Source organism: Eucyclogobius newberryi, unplaced genomic scaffold (assembly GCF_026437365.1).
Source record: "Eucyclogobius newberryi isolate DKJ021-1_F unplaced genomic scaffold, fEucNew1.0.hap1 SCAF_5, whole genome shotgun sequence".
Lineage (NCBI taxonomy): Eukaryota > Metazoa > Chordata > Actinopteri > Gobiiformes > Gobiidae > Eucyclogobius > Eucyclogobius newberryi.
Window position 1 is genome coordinate 1,410,767 of NW_027316167.1, and position 25,000 is coordinate 1,435,766.

At 49.9% G+C, this 25,000-nt stretch overlaps 2 protein-coding genes across 2 annotated transcripts in view; one reads left to right on the top strand and one right to left on the bottom strand.

Annotated features, from left to right (window-relative positions):
- The window catches only part of LOC140380800 (V-type proton ATPase subunit d 1), a 371,409-nt gene that overhangs the window by 116,025 nt on the left and 230,384 nt on the right, over positions 1 to 25,000 (top strand). The window lies entirely within an intron of this gene.
- Positions 1 to 25,000, bottom strand: part of adamtsl5 (ADAMTS like 5) — a 71,074-nt gene that overhangs the window by 39,421 nt on the left and 6,653 nt on the right. Inside the window, exons 5-6 of the mRNA XM_072465597.1 lie at positions 9,197 to 9,324; positions 2,726 to 2,837 (exon numbers count right to left, since the gene is read on the bottom strand). Coding sequence (XP_072321698.1) covers positions 2,726 to 2,837; positions 9,197 to 9,324 — 240 coding nt within the window. The remainder of the gene's footprint in view (positions 1 to 2,725; positions 2,838 to 9,196; positions 9,325 to 25,000) is intronic.

Sequence of the window (25,000 nt, forward strand, 5' to 3'; positions counted from 1 at the left end):
CTTGTTTAGTCCCATTATAGTCCTTGTTTAGTCCCGGTATAGTCCTTGTTTAGTCCCGGTATAGTCCTTGTTTAGTCCCGGTTTAGTCCTTGTTTAGTCCCGGTTTAGTCCTGTTATAGTCCTTGTTTAGTCCTGGTATAGTCCTTGTTTAGTCTCGTTATAGTCCTTGTTTAGTCCTGGTATAGTCCTTGTTTAGTCCCGGTATTGTCCTTGTTTAGTCCCGTTATAGTCCTTGTTTAGTCCTTGTTTAGTCCCGGTATAGTCCTTGTTTAGTCCCGGTTTAGTCCTTGTTTAGTCCCGGTTTAGTCCTGTTATAGTCCTTGTTTAGTCCTGGTATAGTCCTTGTTTAGTCTCGTTATAGTCCTTGTTTAGTCCTGGTATAGTCCTTGTTTAGTCCCGGTATTGTCCTTGTTTAGTCCCGTTATAGTCCTTGTTTAGTCCTGGTTTAGTCGCGGTATAGTCCTTGTTTAGTCTCGTTATAGTCCTTGTTTAGTCCTTGTTTAGTCCCGGTATAGTCCTTGTTTAGTCTCGTTATAGTCCTTGTTTAGTCCCGGTATAGTCCTTGTTTAGTCCTGGTATAGTCCTTGTTTAGTCCCGGTATTGTCCTTGTTTAGTCCCGTTATAGTCCTTGTTTAGTCCCGGTTTAGTCCCGGTATAGTCCTTGTTTAGTCCCGGTATAGTCCTTGTTTAGTCTCGTTATAGTCCTTGTTTAGTCCCGGTATAGTCCTTGTTTAGTCCCGGTATAGTCCTTGTTTAGTCTCGGTATAGTCCTTGTTTAGTCCTGGTATTGTCCTTGTTTAGTCCCGTTATAGTCCTGGTATAGTCCTTGTTTAGTCCTGGTATAGTCCTTGTTTAGTCCCGGTATTGTCCTTGTTTAGTCCCGTTATAGTCCTTGTTTAGTCCCGGTTTAGTCCCGGTATAGTCCTTGTTTAGTCTCGTTATAGTCCTTGTTTAGTCTCGTTATAGTCCTTGTTTAGTCCCGGTTTAGTCCTTGTTTAGTCCTGGTATAGTCCTTGTTTAGTCCCGGTATAGTCCTTGTTTAGTCCCGTTATAGTCCTTGTTTAGTCCCGGTTTAGTCCTTGTTTAGTCCTGGTATAGTCCTTGTTTAGTCCTGGTATAGTCCTTGTTTAGTCCTGGTATAGTCCTTGTTTAGTCCTGTAATAGTCCTTGTTTAGTCCCGGTATTGTCCTTGTTTAGTCCCGTTATAGTCCTTGTTTAGTCCCGGTTTAGTCCCGGTATAGTCCTTGTTTAGTCCCGGTATAGTCCTTGTTTAGTCCCGTTATAGTCCTTGTTTAGTCCCGGTATAGTCCTTGTTTAGTCCTGGTATAGTCCTTGTTTAGTCCCGGTATAGTCCTTGTTTAGTCCCATTATAGTCCTTGTTTAGTCCCGGTATAGTCCTTGTTTAGTCCCGGTTTAGTCCTTGTTTAGTCCTTGTTTAGTCCCGGTATAGTCCTTGTTTAGTCCCGGTATAGTCCTTGTTTAGTCCTTGTTTAGTCCCGGTATAGTCCTTGTTTAGTCCCGGTTTAGTCCTTGTTTAGTCCTGGTTTAGTCCCGGTATAGTCCTTGTTTAGTCCCGGTATTGTCCTTGTTTAGTCCCGGTATAGTCCTTGTTTAGTCCCGGTTTAGTCCTTGTTTAGTCCCGGTTTAGTCCTGTTATAGTCCTTGTTTAGTCCTGGTATAGTCCTTGTTTAGTCCCGGTATAGTCCTTGTTTAGTCCCGTTATAGTCCTTGTTTAGTCCCGGTTTAGTCCCGGTATAGTCCTTGTTTAGTCCCGGTATAGTCCTTGTTTAGTCTCGTTATAGTCCTTGTTTAGTCCCGGTTTAGTCCTTGTTTAGTCCTGGTATAGTCCTTGTTTAGTCCTGGTATAGTCCTTGTTTAGTCCCGGTATTGTCCTTGTTTAGTCCCGGTATAGTCCTTGTTTAGTCCTGGTATAGTCCTTGTTTAGTCCCGGTATAGTCCTTATTTAGTCCCATTATAGTCCTTGTTTAGTCCCGGTATAGTCCTTGTTTAGTCCCGGTTTAGTCCTTGTTTAGTCCCGGTATAGTCCTTGTTTAGTCCCATTATAGTCCTTGTTTAGTCCCGGTATAGTCCTTGTTTAGTCCCGGTATAGTCCTTGTTTAGTCCCGGTTTAGTCCTTGTTTAGTCCCGGTTTAGTCCTGGTATAGTCCTTGTTTAGTCCCGGTATAGTCCTTGTTTAGTCTCGTTATAGTCCTTGTTTAGTCCCGGTATAGTCCTTGTTTAGTCCTGGTATAGTCCTTGTTTAGTCCCGGTTTAGTCCTTGTTTAGTCCCATTATAGTCCTTGTTTAGTCCTGGTATTGTCCTTGTTTAGTCCTGGTATAGTCCTTGTTTAGTCCCGGTTTAGTCCTTGTTTAGTCCCGGTATAGTCCTTGTTTAGTCCCATTATTGTCCTTGTTTAGTCCCGGTATAGTCCTTGTTTAGTCCCGGTTTAGTCCTTGTTTAGTCCCGGTTTAGTCCTGGTATAGTCCTTGTTTAGTCCCGGTATAGTCCTTGTTTAGTCTCGTTATAGTCCTTGTTTAGTCCCGGTATAGTCCTTGTTTAGTCCTGGTATAGTCCTTGTTTAGTCCCGGTATAGTCCTTGTTTAGTCCTGGTATAGTCCTTGTTTAGTCCCGGTTTAGTCCTTGTTTAGTCCGGTTTTAGGCTTGAACAGCTCCTGCTCGAATACCTTTAGGCTGGTTTAGTCCAGTTCTAGTCTGGTTTTGTACCTTTGGGCTGGTACATCTCCTGGTGGTGCAGACAGGTGCGGTTCAGTCCTCCACAGATCATACAGGCGTCTTCAGTCAGACCTGAGCCCAGGACCTGGTCACAACCGGCCTTCTGCAACACACACATGTACAGAACACACAACTATAACATATCTACACACACACACATGTACAGAACACACAACTATAACATATCTACACACACACACATGTACAGAACACACAACTATAACATATCTACACACACACATGTACAGAACACACAACTATAACATATCTACACACACACACATGTACAGAACACACAACTATAACATATCTACACACACACACATGTACAGAACACACAACTATAACATATCTACACACACACATGTACAGAACACACAACTATAACATATCTACACACCACACACACATGTACAGAACACACAACTATAACATATCTACACACACACACATGTACAGAACACACAACTATAACATATCTACACACACAGACATGTACAGAACACACAACTATAACATATCTACACACACAGACATGTACAGAACACACAACTATAACATATCTACACACACAGACATGTACAGAACACACAACTATAACATATCTACACAAACACACATGTACAGAACACACAACTATAACATATCTACACACACACACATGTACAGAACACACAACTATAACATATCTACACACACACATGTACAGAACACACAACTATAACATATCTACACACCACACACACATGTACAGAACACACAACTATAACATATCTACACACCACACACACATGTACAGAACACACAACTATAACATATCTACACACACACACACATGTACAGAACACACAACTATAACATATCTACACACCACACACACATGTACAGAACACACAACTATAACATATCTACACACCACACACACATGTACAGAACACACAACTATAACATATCTACACACACACACATGTACAGAACACACAACTATAACATATCTACACACACACACATGTACAGAACACACAACTATAACATATCTACACACCACACACACATGTACAGAACACACAACTATAACATATCTACACACCACACACACATGTACAGAACACACAACTATAACATATCTACACACACACACATGTACAGAACACACAACTATAACATATCTACACACACACACATGTACAGAACACACAACTATAACATATCTACACACACACACATGTACAGAACACACAACTATAACATATCTACACCACACACACATGTACAGAACACACAACTATAACATATCTACACACACACATGTACAGAACACACAACTATAACATATCTACACCACACACACATGTACAGAACACACAACTATAACATATCTACACACCACACACACATGTACAGAACACACAACTATAACATATCTACACACCACACACACATGTACAGAACACACAACTATAACATATCTACACACACACATGTACAGAACACACAACTATAACATATCTACACACACACACATGCACAGAACACACAACTATAACATATCTACACACACACACATGTACAGAACACACAACTAACATATCTACACACCACACACACATGTACAGAACACACAACTATAACATATCTACACACACACACACATGTACAGAACACACAACTATAACATATCTACACACCACACACATGTACAGAACACACAACTATAACATATCTACACACACACACATGCACAGAACACACAACTATAACATATCTACACACACACACATGTACAGAACACACAACTATAACATATCTACACACCACACACATGTACAGAACACACAACTATAACATATCTACACACCACACACACATGTACAGAACACACAACTATAACATATCTACACACACACACACACACATGTACAGAACACACAACTATAACATATCTACACACACACACACATGTACAGAACACACAACTATAACATATCTACACACACACACACATGTACAGAACACACAACTATAGCATATCTACACACACACACACATGTACAGAACACACAACTATAACATATCTACACACCACACACACATGTACAGAACACACAACTATAGCATATCTACACACACACACACATGTACAGAACACACAACTATAACATATCTACACACACACACATGTACAGAACACACAACTATAACATATCTACACACACACACACATGTACAGAACACACAACTATAACATATCTACACAAACACACATGTACAGAACACACAACTATAACATATCTGCACACACACACACATGTACAGAACACACAACTATAACATATCTACACACACACACACACATGTACAGAACACACAACTATAACATATCTACACACACACACACATGTACAGAACACACAACTATAACATATCTGCACACACACACACACACACACACATGTACAGAACACACAACTATAACATATCTACACACACACACACACACACAGAACACACAACTATAGCATATCTGCACACACACACACACACACATGTACAGAACACACAACTATAACATATCTGCACACACACACACATGTACAGAACACACAACTATAACATATCTGCACACACACACACACACACACACATGTACAGAACACACAACTATAACATATCTACACACACACACACACACACACACACACACACACACACACACACACATGTACAGAACACACAACTATAACATATCTACACACACACACATGTACAGAACACACAACTATAACATATCTACACACCACACACACACACATAGAACACACAACTAAAACATATCTACACACCACACACACACACACATAGAACACACAACTATAACATATCTACACACACACACACACACACACATGTACAGAACACACAACTATAACATATCTACACACACACACACACACACACATGTACAGAACACACAACTATAACATATCTACACACACACACACACATGTACAGAACACACAACTATAGCATATCTGCACACACACACATGTACAGAACACACAACTATAACATATCTACACACACACACATGTACAGAACACACAACTATAACATATCTACACACACACACACACATGTACAGAACACACAACTACAACATATTTACACACACACACACACACACACACACACACACACACATGTACAGAACACACAACTATAACATATCTACACACACACACACACATGTACAGAACACACAACTATAACATATCTACACACACACACACACACACACACATGTACAGAACACACAACTATAACATAACTGCACACACACACGCACAGAACACACAACTAAAACATATCTGCACACACACACGCACAGAACACACAACTAAAACATATCTGCACACCACACACACATGTACAGAACACACAACTATAACATATCTGCACACACACACGCACAGAACACACAACTATAACATATCTACACACACACACGCACAGAACACACAACTATAACATAACTGCACACACACACGCACAGAACACACAACTAAAACATATCTGCACACACACACGCACAGAACACACAACTAAAACATATCTACACACACACACACACACACACACATGTACAGAACACACAACTATAACATATCTACACACACACACACACACACACACATGTACAGAACACACAACTAAAACATATCTACACACCACACACACACACACATAGAACACACAACTAAAACATATCTACACACCACACACACACACACATAGAACACACAACTAAAACATATCTACACACCACACACACACACATAGAACACACAACTAAAACATATCTACACACCACACACACACACATAGAACACACAACTAAAACATATCTACACACCACACACACACACACATAGAACACACAACTAAAACATATCTACACACCACACACACACACATAGAACACACAACTAAAACATATCTGCACACACAACTAAAACATATCTACACACCACACACACACACACATAGAACACACAACTAAAACATATCTACACACCACACACACACACACATAGAACACACAACTAAAACATATCTACACACCACACACACACACATAGAACACACAACTAAAACATATCTACACACCACACACACACACATAGAACACACAACTAAAACATATCTACACACCACACACACACACACATAGAACACACAACTAAAACATATCTACACACCACACACACACACATAGAACACACAACTAAAACATATCTACACACCACACACATAGAACACACAACTAAAACATATCTACACACCACACACACACACATAGAACACACAACTAAAACATATCTACACACACACACACACGCCCAGATCTGAGGTCTGTATTTAATCTTCCAGAAAGTCCGTTTATCTTTATGCTACTGATAAAGTCCAATCAGAGCGAGACAAGATTCTTTGAGGATCCTCCTTCACCGTGGTTCTCCCATGGAGGAGGATCCTCCTTCACCGTGGTTCTCCCATGGAGGAGGATCCTCCTTCACCGTGGTTCTCCCATGGAGGAGGATCCTCCTTCACCGTGGTTCTCCCATGGAGGAGGATCCTCCTTCACCGTGGTTCTCCCATGGAGGAGGATCCTCCTTCACCGTGGTTCTCCTCCAGGTTTATATTTCCTCCCAAAGGGTTTGTAGTGTGACCTGCAGGAGGAGGGACAGGGACAGGGACAGGGACAGGGGACGCTGGGACATTTATCCATTTGCAAAATGTCTGTGAACATGGTTCAATCTGCTTCTCTAGTTTGGACCAATGACGGTTTCATTGTTTAATTTTCTTTGTTGATTAAAACAATTCTGGGATGAAAGATCCTGAATCAATTGTTTAATTTATTGAGTCATTTTTATTTATTCAAAGACTTTAGTCGAGATATCAAAATGAACGTGGCATTTTAGGAGTTCTCAAACCAGTTAAAACATGTAGTGCAGTAGTAGAGCTTCTGCTCTCACATGTAGTGAAGTAAAAGTATCAGCTGTAAAATGTACTTAAGCCTCTACTGTGCTTTTCCTGAGCGCTAAGGGCGAGCAAAGAGTAGTAACAAAGAGCGCAGCCAACTGTCGCTGAGCAAGTTAAATGAATGTACCCTCATTTACCCTCAGATCACATGAATGTACCCTCATTTACCCTCAGATCACATGAATGTACCCTCATTTACCCTCAGATCACATGAATGTACCCTCATTTACCCTCAGATCACATGAATGTACCCTCATTTACCCTCAGATCACATGAATGTACCCTCATTTACCCTCAGATCAAATGAATGTACCCTCATTTACCCTCAGATCACATGAATGTACCCTCATTTACCCTCAGATAACAGGAATGTACCCTCATTTACCCTCAGATCACATGAATGTACCCTCATTTACCCTCAGATCACATGAATGTACCCTCATTTACCCTCAGATCACATGAATGTACCCTCATTTACCCTCAGATCACATGAATGTACCCTCATTTACCCTCAGATCACATGAATGTACCCTCATTTACCCTCAGATCACATGAATGTACCCTCATTTACCCTCAGATCAAATGAATGTACCCTCATTTACCCTCAGATCACATGAATGTACCCTCATTTACCCTCAGATCACAGGAATGTACCCTCATTTACCCTCAGATCACAGGAATGTACCCTCATTTACCCTCAGATCACATGAATGTACCCTCATTTACCCTCAGATCACATGAATGTACCCTCATTTACCCTCAGATCACAGGAATGTACCCTCATTTACCCTCAGATCACATGAATGTACCCTCATTCACCCTCAGATCACAGGAATGTACCCTCATTTACCCTCAGATCACATGAATGTACCCTCATTTACCCTCAGATCACATGAATGTACCCTCATTTACCCTCAGATCACATGAATGTACCCTCATTTACCCTCAGATGACAGGAATGTACCCTCATTTACCCTCAGATCACATGAATGTACCCTCATTTACCCTCAGATCACATGAATGTACCCTCATTTACCCTCAGATCACATGAATGTACCCTCATTTACCCTCAGATAACAGGAATGTACCCTCATTTACCCTCAGATCACAGGAATGTACCCTCATTTACCCTCAGATCACATGAATGTACCCTCATTTACCCTCAGATCACATGAATGTACCCTCATTTACCCTCAGATCACAGGAATGTATCCTCATTTACCCTCAGATCACATGAATGTACCCTCATTTACCCTCAGATCACATGAATGTACCCTCATTTACCCTCAGATCACATGAATGTACCCTCATTTACCCTCAGATCACATGAATGTACCCTCATTTACCCTCAGATCACAGGAATGTACCCTCATTTACCCTCAGATGACAGGAATGTACCCTCATGTTGAATAAAGTACTCACGAGGCAGTGGCCGTTGACACAGACGGATCCAGGATCTGATCCACACGACGTTCCGTCCAGAACTTTACCAAAGTTGAAATAAAACTTGTGCCCTTCAGCCAGACAGGTGAGATGACAGGGACTGGAGCCTGCAACCAGAGGGAGGGCATCTGAGTCAGAGGGAGGGCATCTGAGTCAGAGGGAGGGCATCTGAGTCAGAGGGAGGGCATCTGAGTCAGAGGGAGGGCATCTGAGTCAGAGGGAGGGCATCTGAGTCAGAGGGAGGGCATCTGAGTCAGAGGGAGGGAGGGCATCTGAGTCAGAGGGAGGGAGGGCATCTGAGTCAGAGGGAGGGAGGGCATCTGAGTCAGAGGGAGGGCATCTGAGTCAGAGGGAGGGAGGGCATCTGAGTCAGAGGGAGGGCATCTGAGTCAGAGGGAGGGCATCTGAGTCAGAGGGAGGGAGGGCATCTGAGTCAGAGGGAGGGAGGGCATCTGAGTCAGAGGGAGGGAGGGCATCTGAGTCAGAGGGAGGGCATCTGAGTCAGAGGGAGGGCATCTGAGTCAGAGGGAGGGCATCTGAGTCAGAGGGAGGGCATCTGAGTCAGAGGGAGGGCATCTGAGTCAGAGGGAGGGCATCTGAGTCAGAGGGAGGGAGGGCATCTGAGTCAGAGGGAGGGAGGGCATCTGAGTCAGAGGGAGGGCATCTGAGTCAGAGGGAGGGCATCTGAGTCAGAGGGAGGGAGGGCATCTGAGTCAGAGGGAGGGAGGGCATCTGAGTCAGAGGGAGGGCATCTGAGTCAGAGAGAGGGCATCTGAGTCAGAGGGAGGGCATCTGAGTCAGAGGGAGGGAGGGCATCTGAGTCAGAGGGAGGGCATCTGAGTCAGAGGGAGGGCATCTGAGTCAGAGGGAGGGCATCTGAGTCAGAGGGAGGGCATCTGAGTCAGAGGGAGGGAGGGCATCTGAGTCAGAGGGAGGGCATCTGAGTCAGAGGGAGGGCATCTGAGTCAGAGGGAGGGCATCTGAGTCAGAGGGAGGGAGGGCATCTGAGTCAGAGGGAGGGAGGGCATCTGAGTCAGAGGGAGGGCATCTGAGTCAGAGGGAGGGCATCTGAGTCAGAGGGAGGGCATCTGAGTCAGAGGGAGGGCATCTGAGTCAGAGGGAGGGAGGGCATCTGAGTCAGAGGGAGGGCATCTGAGTCAGAGGGAGGGCATCTGAGTCAGAGGGAGGGAGGGCATCTGAGTCAGAGGGAGGGAGGGCATCTGAGTCAGAGGGAGGGCATCTGAGTCAGAGGGAGGGCATCTGAGTCAGAGGGAGGGAGGGCATCTGAGTCAGAGGGAGGGCATCTGAGGTGAGAGGAGAGGAGGTGCTGGAGCCAGAGTCCTCCTGCTTTGAGAGGAGGTGCTGGAGCCAGAGTCCTCCTGCTTTGAGAGGGAGGTGCTGGAGCCAGAGACCTCCTGCTTTGAGAGGGAGGCGCTGGAGCCAGAGTCCTCCTGCTTTGAGAGGGAGGCGCTGGAGCCAGAGTCCTCCTGCTTTGAGAGGGAGGTGCTGGAGCCAGAGTCCTCCTGCTTTGAGAGGGAGGTGCTGGAGCCAGAGTCCTCCTGCTTTGAGAGGGAGGTGCTGGAGCCAGAGTCCTCCAGCTTTGAGAGGAGGTGCTGGAGCCAGAGTCCTCCTGCTTTGAGAGGGAGGTCCTGGAGCCAGAGTCCTCCTGCTTTGAGAGGGAGGTGCTGGAGCCAGAGTCCTCCAGCTTTGAGAGGAGGTGCTGGAGCCAGAGTCCTCCTGCTTTGAGAGGGAGGTGCTGGAGCCAGAGTCCTCCTGCTTTGAGAGGAGGTGCTGGAGCCAGAGTCCTCCTGCTTTGAGAGGGAGGTCCTGGAGCCAGAGTCCTCCTGCTTTGAGAGGGAGGTGCTGGAGCCAGAGTCCTCCTGCTTTGAGAGGGAGGTGCTGGAGCCAGAGTCCTCCTGCTTTGAGAGGGAGGTGCTGGAGCCAGAGTCCTCCAGCTTTGAGAGGAGGTGCTGGAGCCAGAGTCCTCCTGCTTTGAGAGGGAGGTGCTGGAGCCAGAGTCCTCCTGCTTTGAGAGGGAGGTGCTGGAGCCAGAGTCCTCCTGCTTTGAGAGGGAGGTGCTGGAGCCAGAGTCCTCCAGCTTTGAGAGGAGGTGCTGGAGCCAGAGTCCTCCTGCTTTGAGAGGGAGGTCCTGGAGCCAGAGTCCTCCAGCTTTGAGAGGGAGGTGCTGGAGCCAGAGTTCTCCAGCTTTGAGAGGAGGTGCTGGAGCCAGAGTCCTCCTGCTTTGAGAGGGAGGTGCTGGAGCCAGAGTCCTCCTGCTTTGAGAGGAGGTGCTGGAGCCAGAGTCCTCCTGCTTTGAGAGGGAGGTGCTGGAGCCAGAGTCCTCCTGCTTTGAGAGGGAGGTGCTGGAGCCAGAGTCCTCCTGCTTTGAGAGGAGGTGCTGGAGCCAGAGTCCTCCAGCTTTGAGAGGAGGTGCTGGAGCCAGAGTCCTCCTGCTTTGAGAGGAGGTGCTGGAGCCAGAGTCCTCCTGCTTTGAGAGGAGGTGCTGGAGCCAGAGTCCTCCTGCTTTGAGAGGGAGGCGCTGGAGCCAGAGTCCTCCTGCTTTGAGAGGGAGGTGCTGGAGCCAGAGTCCTCCTGCTTTGAGAGGGAGGTCCTGGAGCCAGAGTCCTCCAGCTTTGAGAGGGAGGTGCTGGAGCCAGAGTCCTCCAGCTTTGAGAGGGAGGTGCTGGAGCCAGAGTCCTCCTGCTTTGAGAGGAGGTCCTGGAGCCAGAGTCCTCCTGCTTTGAGAGGAGGTGCTGGAGCCAGAGTCCTCCTGCTTTGAGAGGAGGTCCTGGAGCCAGAGTCCTCCTGCTTTGAGAGGAGGTGATGGAGCCAGAGTCCTCCTGCTTTGAGAGGGAGGTGCTGGAGCCAGAGTCCTCCTGCTTTGAGAGGGAGGTGCTGGAGCCAGAGTCCTCCAGCTTTGAGAGGGAGGTGCTGGAGCCAGAGTCCTCCTGCTTTGAGAGGGAGGTCCTGGAGCCAGAGTCCTCCAGCTTTGAGAGGGAAGTGCTGGAGCCAGAGTCCTCCTGCTTTGAGAGGGAGGTGCTGGAGCCAGAGTCCTCCTGCTTTGAGAGGGAGGTGCTGGAGCCAGAGTCCTCCTGCTTTGAGAGGGAGGTCCTGGAGCCAGAGTCTTCCAGCTTTGAGAGGGAGGTGCTGGAGCCAGAGTCCTCCTGCTTTGAGAGGGAGGTCCTGGAGCCAGAGTCCTCCAGCTTTGAGAGGGAGGTGCTGGAGCCAGAGTCCTCCAGCTTTGAGAGGAGGTGCTGGAGCCAGAGTCCTCCTGCTTTGAGAGGGAGGTCCTGGAGCCAGAGTCCTCCAGCTTTGAGAGGGAGGTGCTGGAGCCAGAGTCCTCCAGCTTTGAGAGGGAGGTGCTGGAGCCAGAGTCCTCCTGCTTTGAGAGGAGGTCCTGGAGCCAGAGTCCTCCTGCTTTGAGAGGGAGGTGCTGGAGCCAGAGTCCTCCTGCTTTGAGAGGGAGGTGCTGGAGCCAGAGTCCTCCTGCTTTGAGAGGGAGGTGCTGGAGCCAGAGTCCTCCTGCTTTGAGAGGGAGGTGCTGGAGCCAGAGTCCTCCTGCTTTGAGAGGGAGGTGCTGGAGCCAGAGTCCTCCTGCTTTGAGAGGGAGGCGCTGGAGCCAGAGTCCTCCTGCTTTGAGAGGGAGGTGCTGGAGCCAGAGTCCTCCTGCTTTGAGAGGGAGGTGCTGGAGCCAGAGTCCTCCTGCTTTGAGAGGGAGGTGCTGGAGCCAGAGTCCTCCAGCTTTGAGAGGAGGTGCTGGAGCCAGAGTCCTCCTGCTTTGAGAGGGAGGTCCTGGAGCCAGAGTCCTCCTGCTTTGAGAGGGAGGTGCTGGAGCCAGAGTCCTCCAGCTTTGAGAGGAGGTGCTGGAGCCAGAGTCCTCCTGCTTTGAGAGGGAGGTGCTGGAGCCAGAGTCCTCCTGCTTTGAGAGGAGGTGCTGGAGCCAGAGTCCTCCTGCTTTGAGAGGGAGGTCCTGGAGCCAGAGTCCTCCTGCTTTGAGAGGGAGGTGCTGGAGCCAGAGTCCTCCTGCTTTGAGAGGGAGGTGCTGGAGCCAGAGTCCTCCTGCTTTGAGAGGGAGGTGCTGGAGCCAGAGTCCTCCAGCTTTGAGAGGAGGTGCTGGAGCCAGAGTCCTCCTGCTTTGAGAGGGAGGTGCTGGAGCCAGAGTCCTCCTGCTTTGAGAGGGAGGTGCTGGAGCCAGAGTCCTCCTGCTTTGAGAGGGAGGTGCTGGAGCCAGAGTCCTCCAGCTTTGAGAGGAGGTGCTGGAGCCAGAGTCCTCCTGCTTTGAGAGGGAGGTCCTGGAGCCAGAGTCCTCCAGCTTTGAGAGGGAGGTGCTGGAGCCAGAGTTCTCCAGCTTTGAGAGGAGGTGCTGGAGCCAGAGTCCTCCTGCTTTGAGAGGGAGGTGCTGGAGCCAGAGTCCTCCTGCTTTGAGAGGAGGTGCTGGAGCCAGAGTCCTCCTGCTTTGAGAGGGAGGTGCTGGAGCCAGAGTCCTCCTGCTTTGAGAGGGAGGTGCTGGAGCCAGAGTCCTCCTGCTTTGAGAGGAGGTGCTGGAGCCAGAGTCCTCCAGCTTTGAGAGGAGGTGCTGGAGCCAGAGTCCTCCTGCTTTGAGAGGAGGTGCTGGAGCCAGAGTCCTCCTGCTTTGAGAGGAGGTGCTGGAGCCAGAGTCCTCCTGCTTTGAGAGGGAGGCGCTGGAGCCAGAGTCCTCCTGCTTTGAGAGGGAGGTGCTGGAGCCAGAGTCCTCCTGCTTTGAGAGGGAGGTGCTGGAGCCAGAGTCCTCCTGCTTTGAGAGGGAGGTGCTGGAGCCAGAGTCCTCCTGCTTTGAGAGGGAGGTGCTGGAGCCAGAGTCCTCCTGCTTTGAGAGGGAGGCGCTGGAGCCAGAGTCCTCCTGCTTTGAGAGGGAGGTGCTGGAGCCAGAGTCCTCCTGCTTTGAGAGGGAGGTGCTGGAGCCAGAGTCCTCCTGCTTTGAGAGGGAGGTGCTGGAGCCAGAGTCCTCCAGCTTTGAGAGGAGGTGCTGGAGCCAGAGTCCTCCTGCTTTGAGAGGGAGGTCCTGGAGCCAGAGTCCTCCTGCTTTGAGAGGGAGGTGCTGGAGCCAGAGTCCTCCAGCTTTGAGAGGAGGTGCTGGAGCCAGAGTCCTCCTGCTTTGAGAGGGAGGTGCTGGAGCCAGAGTCCTCCTGCTTTGAGAGGAGGTGCTGGAGCCAGAGTCCTCCTGCTTTGAGAGGGAGGTCCTGGAGCCAGAGTCCTCCTGCTTTGAGAGGGAGGTGCTGGAGCCAGAGTCCTCCTGCTTTGAGAGGGAGGTGCTGGAGCCAGAGTCCTCCTGCTTTGAGAGGGAGGTGCTGGAGCCAGAGTCCTCCAGCTTTGAGAGGAGGTGCTGGAGCCAGAGTCCTCCTGCTTTGAGAGGGAGGTGCTGGAGCCAGAGTCCTCCTGCTTTGAGAGGGAGGTGCTGGAGCCAGAGTCCTCCTGCTTTGAGAGGGAGGTGCTGGAGCCAGAGTCCTCCAGCTTTGAGAGGAGGTGCTGGAGCCAGAGTCCTCCTGCTTTGAGAGGGAGGTCCTGGAGCCAGAGTCCTCCAGCTTTGAGAGGGAGGTGCTGGAGCCAGAGTTCTCCAGCTTTGAGAGGAGGTGCTGGAGCCAGAGTCCTCCTGCTTTGAGAGGGAGGTGCTGGAGCCAGAGTCCTCCTGCTTTGAGAGGAGGTGCTGGAGCCAGAGTCCTCCTGCTTTGAGAGGGAGGTGCTGGAGCCAGAGTCCTCCTGCTTTGAGAGGGAGGTGCTGGAGCCAGAGTCCTCCTGCTTTGAGAGGAGGTGCTGGAGCCAGAGTCCTCCAGCTTTGAGAGGAGGTGCTGGAGCCAGAGTCCTCCTGCTTTGAGAGGAGGTGCTGGAGCCAGAGTCCTCCTGCTTTGAGAGGAGGTGCTGGAGCCAGAGTCCTCCTGCTTTGAGAGGGAGGCGCTGGAGCCAGAGTCCTCCTGCTTTGAGAGGGAGGTGCTGGAGCCAGAGTCCTCCTGCTTTGAGAGGGAGGTCCTGGAGCCAGAGTCCTCCAGCTTTGAGAGGGAGGTGCTGGAGCCAGAGTCCTCCAGCTTTGAGAGGGAGGTGCTGGAGCCAGAGTCCTCCTGCTTTGAGAGGAGGTCCTGGAGCCAGAGTCCTCCTGCTTTGAGAGGAGGTGCTGGAGCCAGAGTCCTCCTGCTTTGAGAGGAGGTCCTGGAGCCAGAGTCCTCCTGCTTTGAGAGGAGGTGATGGAGCCAGAGTCCTCCTGCTTTGAGAGGGAGGTGCTGGAGCCAGAGTCCTCCTGCTTTGAGAGGGAGGTGCTGGAGCCAGAGTCCTCCAGCTTTGAGAGGGAGGTGCTGGAGCCAGAGTCCTCCTGCTTTGAGAGGGAGGTCCTGGAGCCAGAGTCCTCCAGCTTTGAGAGGGAGGTGCTGGAGCCAGAGTCCTCCTGCTTTGAGAGGGAGGTGCTGGAGCCAGAGTCCTCCTGCTTTGAGAGGGAGGTGCTGGAGCCAGAGTCCTCCTGCTTTGAGAGGGAGGTCCTGGAGCCAGAGTCTTCCAGCTTTGAGAGGGAGGTGCTGGAGCCAGAGTCCTCCTGCTTTGAGAGGGAGGTCCTGGAGCCAGAGTCCTCCAGCTTTGAGAGGGAGGTGCTGGAGCCAGAGTCCTCCAGCTTTGAGAGGAGGTGCTGGAGCCAGAGTCCTCCTGCTTTGAGAGGGAGGTCCTGGAGCCAGAGTCCTCCAGCTTTGAGAGGGAGGTGCTGGAGCCAGAGTCCTCCAGCTTTGAGAGGGAGGTGCTGGAGCCAGAGTCCTCCTGCTTTGAGAGGAGGTCCTGGAGCCAGAGTCCTCCTGCTTTGAGAGGGAGGTGCTGGAGCCAGAGTCCTCCTGCTTTGAGAGGGAGGTGCTGGAGCCAGAGTCCTCCTGCTTTGAGAGGGAGGTGCTGGCAGCGCTCTGGGACCTCCTCCTGCTTTGAGAGGGAGGTGCTGGAGCCAGAGTCCTCCTGCTTTGAGAGGGAGGTGCTGGAGCCAGAGTCCTCCTGCTTTGAGAGGGAGGTGCTGGAGCCAGAGTCCTCCTGCTTTGAGAGGGAGGTGCTGGCAGCGCTCTGGGACCTCCTCCTGCTTTGAGAGGGAGGTGCTGGAGCCAGAGTCCTCCTGCTTTGAGAGGGAGGCGCAGATGGTTCCAGCTCATTCAAAAGAATTTGTAAAATTACAAATGTATAAATTACTATATAAAATAGTTCATTAGATTTAAATCATGAGCCACTGGAGCTGAAGATGATGCAGGAGAAATGGACTCCTCCTCTCTGTCCCTGACTCCTCCTCTGTCCCTGACTCCTCCTCTCTGTCCCTGACTCCTCCTCTCTGTCCCTGACTCCTCCTCTCTGTCCCTGACTCCTCCTCTTTGTCCCTGACTCCTCCTCTCTGTCCCCGACTCCTCCTCTCTGTCCCTGACTCCTCCTCTCTGTCCCTGACTCCTCCTCTTTGTCCCCGACTCTTTTCCAGGACATATATTAGTTAGTATATAGTTCTGTATATATATGTATATTATTTTTATATATAGTTATTTATTTTTCCACAAAATAAAGCCCATAAGATAAGATAAGATATTCCTTTATTGTCCCACATGGGGAAATTTCATGGTTGCAACGCAGGACGATACAGAAGAAAAGAACAGATCATTTATAGGAAGTCTGAAAAACACAAAAACTCCCAATGACAAATAAAAACATAAAAAAATAAAAAAATTAAAAAAAATTAAAAAAAATAAAAAAATAAAATAAATAAAATAAATAAAATAAATAAAATAAATAAAATAAATAAAATAAATAAAATAAATACCATTTCACATGAATCACAACAGTAATTACACATATGTCAGAATTGTGAGTGTTCAGGACGAACAGTGTTTGTTCTAAAGTCTGACATCAGCAGAAGGAAAGACGTGTGAAACGTCTCCTTCAGCGAGGGTGGATCAGTCACTGAAGCTGCTCTCCAGAGCGGACAGAGTCCTGCAGGGGACAGAGTGTCCTGCAGGGGACAGAGTGTCCTGCAGGGGTGACAGAGTGTCCTGCAGGGGTGACAGAGTGTCCTGCAGGGGACAGAGTGTCCTGCAGGGGTGACAGAGTGTCCTGCAGGGGACAGAGTGTCCTGCAGGGGTGACAGAGTGTCCTGCAGGGGTGACAGAGTGTCCTGCAGGGGACAGAGTGTCCTGTAGGGGACAGAGTGTCCTGCAGGGGACAGAGTCCTGCAGGGGTGACAGAGTGTCCTGCAGGGGTGACAGAGTGTCCTGCAGGGGACAGAGTGTCCTGCAGGGGACAGAGTGTCCTGTAGGGGGCGTCACTCATGGTCCAGCATAGATGTGAGTTTAGCCAGGACCTTTCTGTCCCCCACCTCCTGCACCGAGTCCAGAGGACAGTCCAGGACAGAGCTGTGTCCAGCTTCTTCTTCTCTGTGATGACCACACCTACAGGAGCTGATGCACCACAGAGGAGGAGAAGGTCTTCAGGAGCGACCCTGTCAGGAGTGGCCCTGTCAGGAGCGGCCCTGTCAGGAGTGGCCCTGTCAGGAGTGGCCCTGTCAGGAGCGGCCCTGTCAGGAGCGGCCCTGTCAGGAGCGGCCCTGTCAGGAGCGGCCCTGTCAGGAGTGGCCCTGTCAGGAGCGGCCCTGTCGTGGCCCGTCTCGTCCCTGGATGTTCACTGGTGAAGGGGGCGTGGCCTGTCCCGTCCCTGGATGTTCACTGGAGGCCAGGGTTACGGAGTTAGAAGCGCGGATCCGCTGTTTAGAGGAGCTTAAGTCCAGCTACAGTCAGGTATTAGCTCGAGGGCTAGCGGACCGCGCTGCAGGGCGTAGCATTAGCATTAGCAGTAGCAGTAAGGCCGAGCTCAGCCCCCCAGCGTCTCCCGTGCAGCCGGGACTAGACCAGGAACAGAATAGGGACCAATTTGTGACAGTTCGGAGGGGACAAGGCGCTAAACGCCGAACCTCAGAGCGCCGTGAGCTTCACGTCTATAATAGGTTTTCTCCCCTCAGCGATCACACGCCCGCTGAACACACGAGAGAAACTCTTGTAATCGGGAGTTCTATTGTTAGAGACGTGAAGCTGCCAGCTGCTAGCGTTAGGTGTTACCCGGGGGCCAGAATGGGTGACATCGAAGGAAACCTTAGGATCTTAAAGCGGAGTAGGACCCGTTTCCGGCGAGTCGTGATTCACGCAGGCGGTAACGACGCCCGGCGGAGAAAATCAGAGGTGCTCAAAGTTCAAGTAGCCGCGGTGTGTGACCTAGCGAAGTCGATGTCGGACACTGAAATATTTTCTGGTCCTCTGCCCAATCGGATCAATGCTTTCAGCATTCAACAGCTGGTTATCTAGATGGTGCCCTCAAAACAACGTAGTCTTTATTGATAACTGGAGTGCGTTTTGGGGAAAGCCCGGGCTCATACGCAGGGATGGCATCCATCCGACTTCGGAGGGTACATCCCTATTAGTTCGGAATTTGACCGATAGTCTTAGTCGTGTTAAGTGACCATCTAGGGATGAGCCCCGGGCGCAGAGCAGCAGTTTAAGACGCTCCTCTGTCGCTGAACTCTCGCCCGTTCTGTCACATGTGAAGTGTTCAGATTCAAGACAGATAGAGACTGTGTGTGTCCCTCGTGTCCCTCGTGTCCCTCATGTCCCTCATGTCCCTCGTGTCCCTCGTACAAATAATGCCAAAAAGTCACTTCTCAGAAAAACTATTTCAGGCGTCAGACCAAATAACTTAAGGAAAATAACAATCACAAATGACACAAATATACAAATGAATAAACACGTAAAATGTGGACTGCTAAACATTAGAGCAATTTCCTCCAAATCGCTCTTAGTTAATGAATTAATTAGTGACTATAACATAGATCTTCTAGCTCTAACTGAAACGTGGCTTCAACAAGACGACTACGTCAGACTAAATGAGTCCACCCCACCCACCCATGTAAACCCCACCCATCCATGTTAACCCCACCCACCCATGTTAACTCCACCCACCCATGTTACCTGTCACACCTCCAGGAGCACAGAGGTGGGCGTGGCAGTGATCTCACACTCAAGCCGACTCATGAGCCCTAAAACTAACAATGCATTTCACTCATTTGAAAGCCTTATGCTGTCAATCACATGTCCAAATATGAAAAACCAAAAAGGAGTTTTGTTCATAGTTTTCTCTCGACCTCCTGGTCCATATTCAGAGTTTTTAACAGAGTTTTCTGACTTTAGATCAAACTTAGTGTTAGCCTGGGATAAAATAGTTATAGCTGGAGACTTTAATATCCACGTGAACATGAGTGATGACTCTCTCAGTACTGCCTTCAGCGCCTTGTTAGACAGCATTGGTTTCACTCAGAATGTAAATAAACCGACTCACACTCACAAGAACACTCTGGATCTTGTCCTAACGTATGGAACAGAGATTAATGACCTCAGTGTCCTCCCTCAAAACCCTATATTGTCAGATCATTTCCTAATTACCTTTCAGTTTATTCTTAAAGATCATCCAGTCCCACAAAATAAAGTTATGATGAAAAGGACAATATCTGAAAAATCTATCTCAAAATTCAAAGAAATAATAGAACCAATATTCAGTGACATGTCATGTGATCATGTCATGTGATCATGTCATGTGATCATGTCATGTGATCATGTCATGTGATCATGTGATCATGTCATGTGATCTGCTGAGAACAGCTTTAGTCCCAGTTTAAGTGATCAATTTGTCGACTTGACCATGAATTCTCTGAAGTCTGCTCTTGATGCTGCAGCTCTGTTAAAACAGAAGGTCATTAGGCCAAAGCGCCTCCTCCTGGTACAACCAAGAACTGCGTTCACATAAACAAAGAGTTAGAAAGTTAGAGGGATTATTTCGTCGCTCTCACACCGAAGAATCCCTAAAAGCAGGAAAAGTTGCTCCTGTCCTGTCAGCAGCTCTGTGTGAGGCCCAAACCAGATATTATTCAAATCTAATAGAAGTCAACAAAAGTAACACTAAATTCCTTTTCAGCACTGTAGCTAGGCTAACAAACTGTCACAGCAGTAGAGCCCTCACTCCCAGCTACACTTAGCTCTGATGATTTCCTCCTATTTTTTAACAATAAAATAAAAACAATCAGAGATAAATTAGATGAAATTACCCCCGCTATTAGCCCTGAACTAGCCCAAGCTGTAAATCTAACGTCCCATATAAATCCACCAGTAAACTTAGAAAGGTTCACAGCTGTTGATCAAGCAGAGATAACTTCAGCCATTATGTCCTCTAAAAGCTCCACTTGTGTCCTAGACCCCATTCCAAGCTCCTCAAAGACATTCTTCCCCTAATTATAGACCCTATTCTTAATATAATAAATACTTCACTCCAAAGTGGCCATGTTCCACGTCCTTCAAACATGACGTCATTAAACCTCTTCTGAAAAAGCCTAATCTAGATCCCGACCTATTGTTAAACTACAGACCTATTTCAAATCTTCCCTTCGTCTCTAAAATCCTTGAACACGTTGTAGTAAAACAGCTTTGTCGCCACCTGCAGGACAATGACTTATTTGAAGTTTTCCAGTCAGGGTTCAGAGCCCACCACAGCAGGGTTCAGAGCCCACCACAGCAGGGTTCAGAGCCCACCACAGCAGGATTCAGAGCCCACCACAGCAGGGTTCAGAGCCCACCACAGCAGGGTTCAGAGCCCACCACAGCAGGGTTCAGAGCCCACCACAGCAGGGTTCAGAGCCCACCACAGCAGGGTTCAGAGCCCACCACAGCAGGGTCCAGAGCCCACCACAGCAGGGTCCAGAGCCCACCACAGCAGGGTTCAGAGCCCACCACAGCAGGGTTCAGAGCCCACCACAGCAGGGTTCAGAGCCCACCACAGCAGGGTTCAGAGCCCACCACAGCACTGAAACTGCACTGGTTAAAGTCACAAATGATTTGTTATTAGCCGCTGACGATGGACTGGTCTCAGTCCTGGTTCTGTTGGACCTCAGCGCAGCGTTTAACCATCGACGACAACATTCTACTGCAGAGGTTAGAATGTGATGTAGGTGTTGGAGGCCCCGCCCTCAGCTGGTTTAAATCCTATCTATCTGATAGGTTCCAATTTGTTAATGTAAACCAGAGCTCCTCACCAAGCTCTAAAGTAATTTACGGTGTGCCACAGGGTTCGGTACTCGGTCCAATTCTGTTTACTCTTTATATGCTGCCATTAGGCAACATTATCAGAAAGCATGACATTAACTTCCACTGCTCTGCAGACGACACTCAGCTGTATTTATCAATGAAACCTGATCAGAGCGATCAAGTAGACAGACTTAGTACTTGTGTGAAGGAGATAAAAACCTGGATGACACTAAACTACCTGCTTCTTAACCCTGAAAAAACCGAGGTCATTGTGCTTGGCCCTAAGCATCTACGAGACTCTATCTGAGCAGATAGCCACACTGGACAATGTCAGTGTTGCCTCCAGTTCTACTGTAAGAAACCTTGGAGTCTTATTTGACCAGGAGCTCTCATTTAAAGCTCATATAAATCAAGCTTGTAAAACAGACTCTTTCCATTTGCGCAACAAGAGCCAAAATCAGAAGAATCCTGCCTAAAAGTGATGCCGAAAAACTTATCCCTGCATTTGTAACGACTAGATTAGACTGTAACTCCTGCTCACAGCAGGTCCTAAAAGCTCCATAAAAAGCTTTCAACTGGTTCAAAATGCAGCAGCAAGATTACTAACAGGAACAAAAAGAAGAGAGCACATTACACCAGTGCTGAAGTCTCTTCACTGGCTCCTGTCGAGTCTAGAATCAAATTCAAAATTCTACTCTTGACCTACAAAGCCATAAATGACATGGCCCCATCCTACCTCAAAGATGCTATAGAACCATATCATCCAAACAGAGCTCTTCGCTCTCAGAATGCCGGCCTTCTGGTGGTGCCAAGAGTCTCTAAAAGTACTGTAGGAGGTAGAGCCTTCTGGTGGTGCCAAGAGTCTCTAAAAGTACTGTAGGAGGTAGAGCCTTCTGGTGGTGCCAAGAGTCTCTAAAAGTACTGTAGGAGGTGGAGCGTTTAGCTCCCAAGCTCCTGTGTTATGGAATCAGCTCCCGGCCCATGTTAAATATGCTGACACAGTCTCTTCATTTAAGTCCAGGCTTAAAACGTTCCTCTTCGAAATGTCTTATGGTCAGACTAGTTAGGAACAGAAAGATAAACCCACAGCTTCAGCTACGCTGCCCTAGGAGTAACTGTGCTGGGGGAAGTATGACAGCTTGAGCACTATCCTCTTCTTCTTCTGACTACTTATGCTATCAAACAATATTTATTTTTTTTGATTCCACTTGCAAACTGTTCACCGCCTTCTTTGTCTTTCTCTCACTCCTGAGGACCTGTGGACCCAGATGCCCCTCCCCTGGTGAAGTGGTCCCTGCCCTGTGTGGACGGTCCCTCTTCTGCCTGAAGAGTGGGTCCAGTTCGCCTCCGACGGTCCCTCTTCTGCCTGAAGAGTGGGTCCAGCTCGACTCAGACGGTCCCTCTTCTGCCTGAAGAGTGGGTCCAGTTCGCCTCCGACGGTCCCTCATCTGCCTGAAGAGTGGGTCCAGCTCGACTCAGACGGTCCCTCTTCTGCCTGAAGAGTGGGTCCAGCTCGACTCAGACGGTCCCTCTTCTGCCTGAAGAGTGGGTCCAGCTCGACTCAGACGGTCCCTCTTCTGCCTGAAGAGTGGGTCCAGTTCGCCTCAGTCGGTCCCTCTTCTGCCTGAAGAGTGGGTCCAGCTCCAGTCTCCTCGTGTCCGTCTGTCCGTCTGTGAGAGTGGGATCTCTCCTTCACTGGAACTCCTCCAGGTTTCTACGCTTTTTTCCCAAAGAGGTTTTTTTTGTAGTTTTTCCTGGCCGAGAAGGAGAGTCTAAGGACAGAGGACCCTGGGACATCGTCCCTCGCCACCACAGACATTGTCTGACTTCATCGCCACCACAGACATTGTTGATTCATTTCTCCCTGTGGCCCTCAGAGGCAACTGTTGTTGTGATTTTGGGCCTTACAAAAATAAATTGATTTGATTTGATTTGACTGGTGAGGGGGGCGTGGCCTGTCCCGTCCCTGGATGTTCTCTGGTGAGGGGGGCGTGGCCTGTCCCGTCCCTGGATGTTCACTGGTGAGGGGGGCGTGGCCTGTCCCGTCCCTGGATGTTCACTGGTGAGGGGGGCGTGGCCTGTCCCGTCCCTGGATGTTCACTGGTGAGGGGGGCGTGGCCTGTCCCGTCCCTGGATGTTCACTGGTGAGGGGGGCGTGGCCTGTCCCGTCCCTGGATGTTCACTGGTGAGGGGGGCGTGGCCTGTCCCGTCCCTGGATGTTCACTGGTGAGGGGGGCGTGGCCTGTCCCGTCCCTGGATGTTCACTGGTGAGGGGGGCGTGGCCTGTCCCGTCCCTGGATGTTCACTGGTGAGGGGGGCGTGGCCTGTCCCGTCCCTGGATGTTCACTGGTGAGGGGGGCGTGGCCTCTCCTTGGTCTTCCCCGCGTTGATGAGGAGGAGGTTCCACAAAGTCCTGCTCCAGTCCTCTGTCCTCTGTCCTCTGTCCTCCACATCATCGTCTGTGATGAGTCCCATGATGGCAGAGTGGTCAGAGAACTTCTGCAGGACACAACTGTCCATGTCTGAGGTCTGCAGTGTAAAGGGTGAAGAGAAAGGGCGCGAGGACGGTGCCCTGGGGCGCCCCCACACTGCAGGTCCCCCACACTGCAGGTCCCCCACACTGCAGGTCCCCCACACTGCAGGTCCCTCACACTGCAGGTCCCCCCCACACTGCAGGTCCTCCACACTGCAGGTCCTCCACACTGCAGGTCCCCCACACTGCAGGTCCCCCACACTGCAGGTCCCCCACACTGCAGGTCCCCCACACTGCAGGTCCCCCACACTGCAGGTCCCCCACACTGCAGGTCCTCCACACTGCAGGTCCCTCACACTGCAGGTCCCCCACACTGCAGGTCCCCCGCACTGCAGGTCCCCCACACTGCAGGCCCCCACACTGCAGGCCCCCACACTGCAGGTCCCCCACACTGCAGGTCCCCCACACTGCAGGTCCCCCACACTGCAGGTCCCCACACTGCAGGCCCCCCACACTGCAGGTCCCTCACACTGCAGGTCCCTCACACTGCAGGTCCCCACACTGCAGGTCCCCCACACTGCAGGTCCCCCACACTGCAGGCCCCCACACTGCAGGCCCCCACACTGCAGGCCCCCACACTGCAGGTCCCCACACTGCAGGTCCCCACACTGCAGGTCCGAGTGTCAGACACACAGTCCCGGGCTCTTACAAACTGGGGTCGGTCTGTGAGGTCGTCCAGGATCCACTCTGCAGGTCGTACTCCACATCAGCCGTCTCCAGCTTGTCCCTCAGGAGCCGTCTCCAGCTTGTCCCTCAGGAGCCGTCTCCAGCTTGTCCCTCAGGAGCCGTCTCCAGCTTGTCCCTCAGGAGCCGTCTCCAGCTTGTCCCTCAGGAGCCGTCTCCAGCTTGTCCCTCAGGAGCTGATGGTGTTGAAGGCGCTGGAGAGATGAAAGAACAGGATCCTCACAGAGCTGCCAGGCTTCTCCAGGTGAGAGAGAGAGCGGTGCAGCAGGAGATGACGGCGTCCTCCACTCTGATGTCAGGACGTATACAAACTGCAGCAGGTCCTGAGCTCACGGTGGAGCGGAGGTGGTCCAGGACCAGCTCCAGTGTCTTCATCAGGACGTGAGAGACACCGGCCTGAAGCTGTTGAGGTCTTTGGGGCGCGGTGTCTTGGGCACAAGCACCAGACAGGAGGTCTTCAGACCTGTGGTACCACCC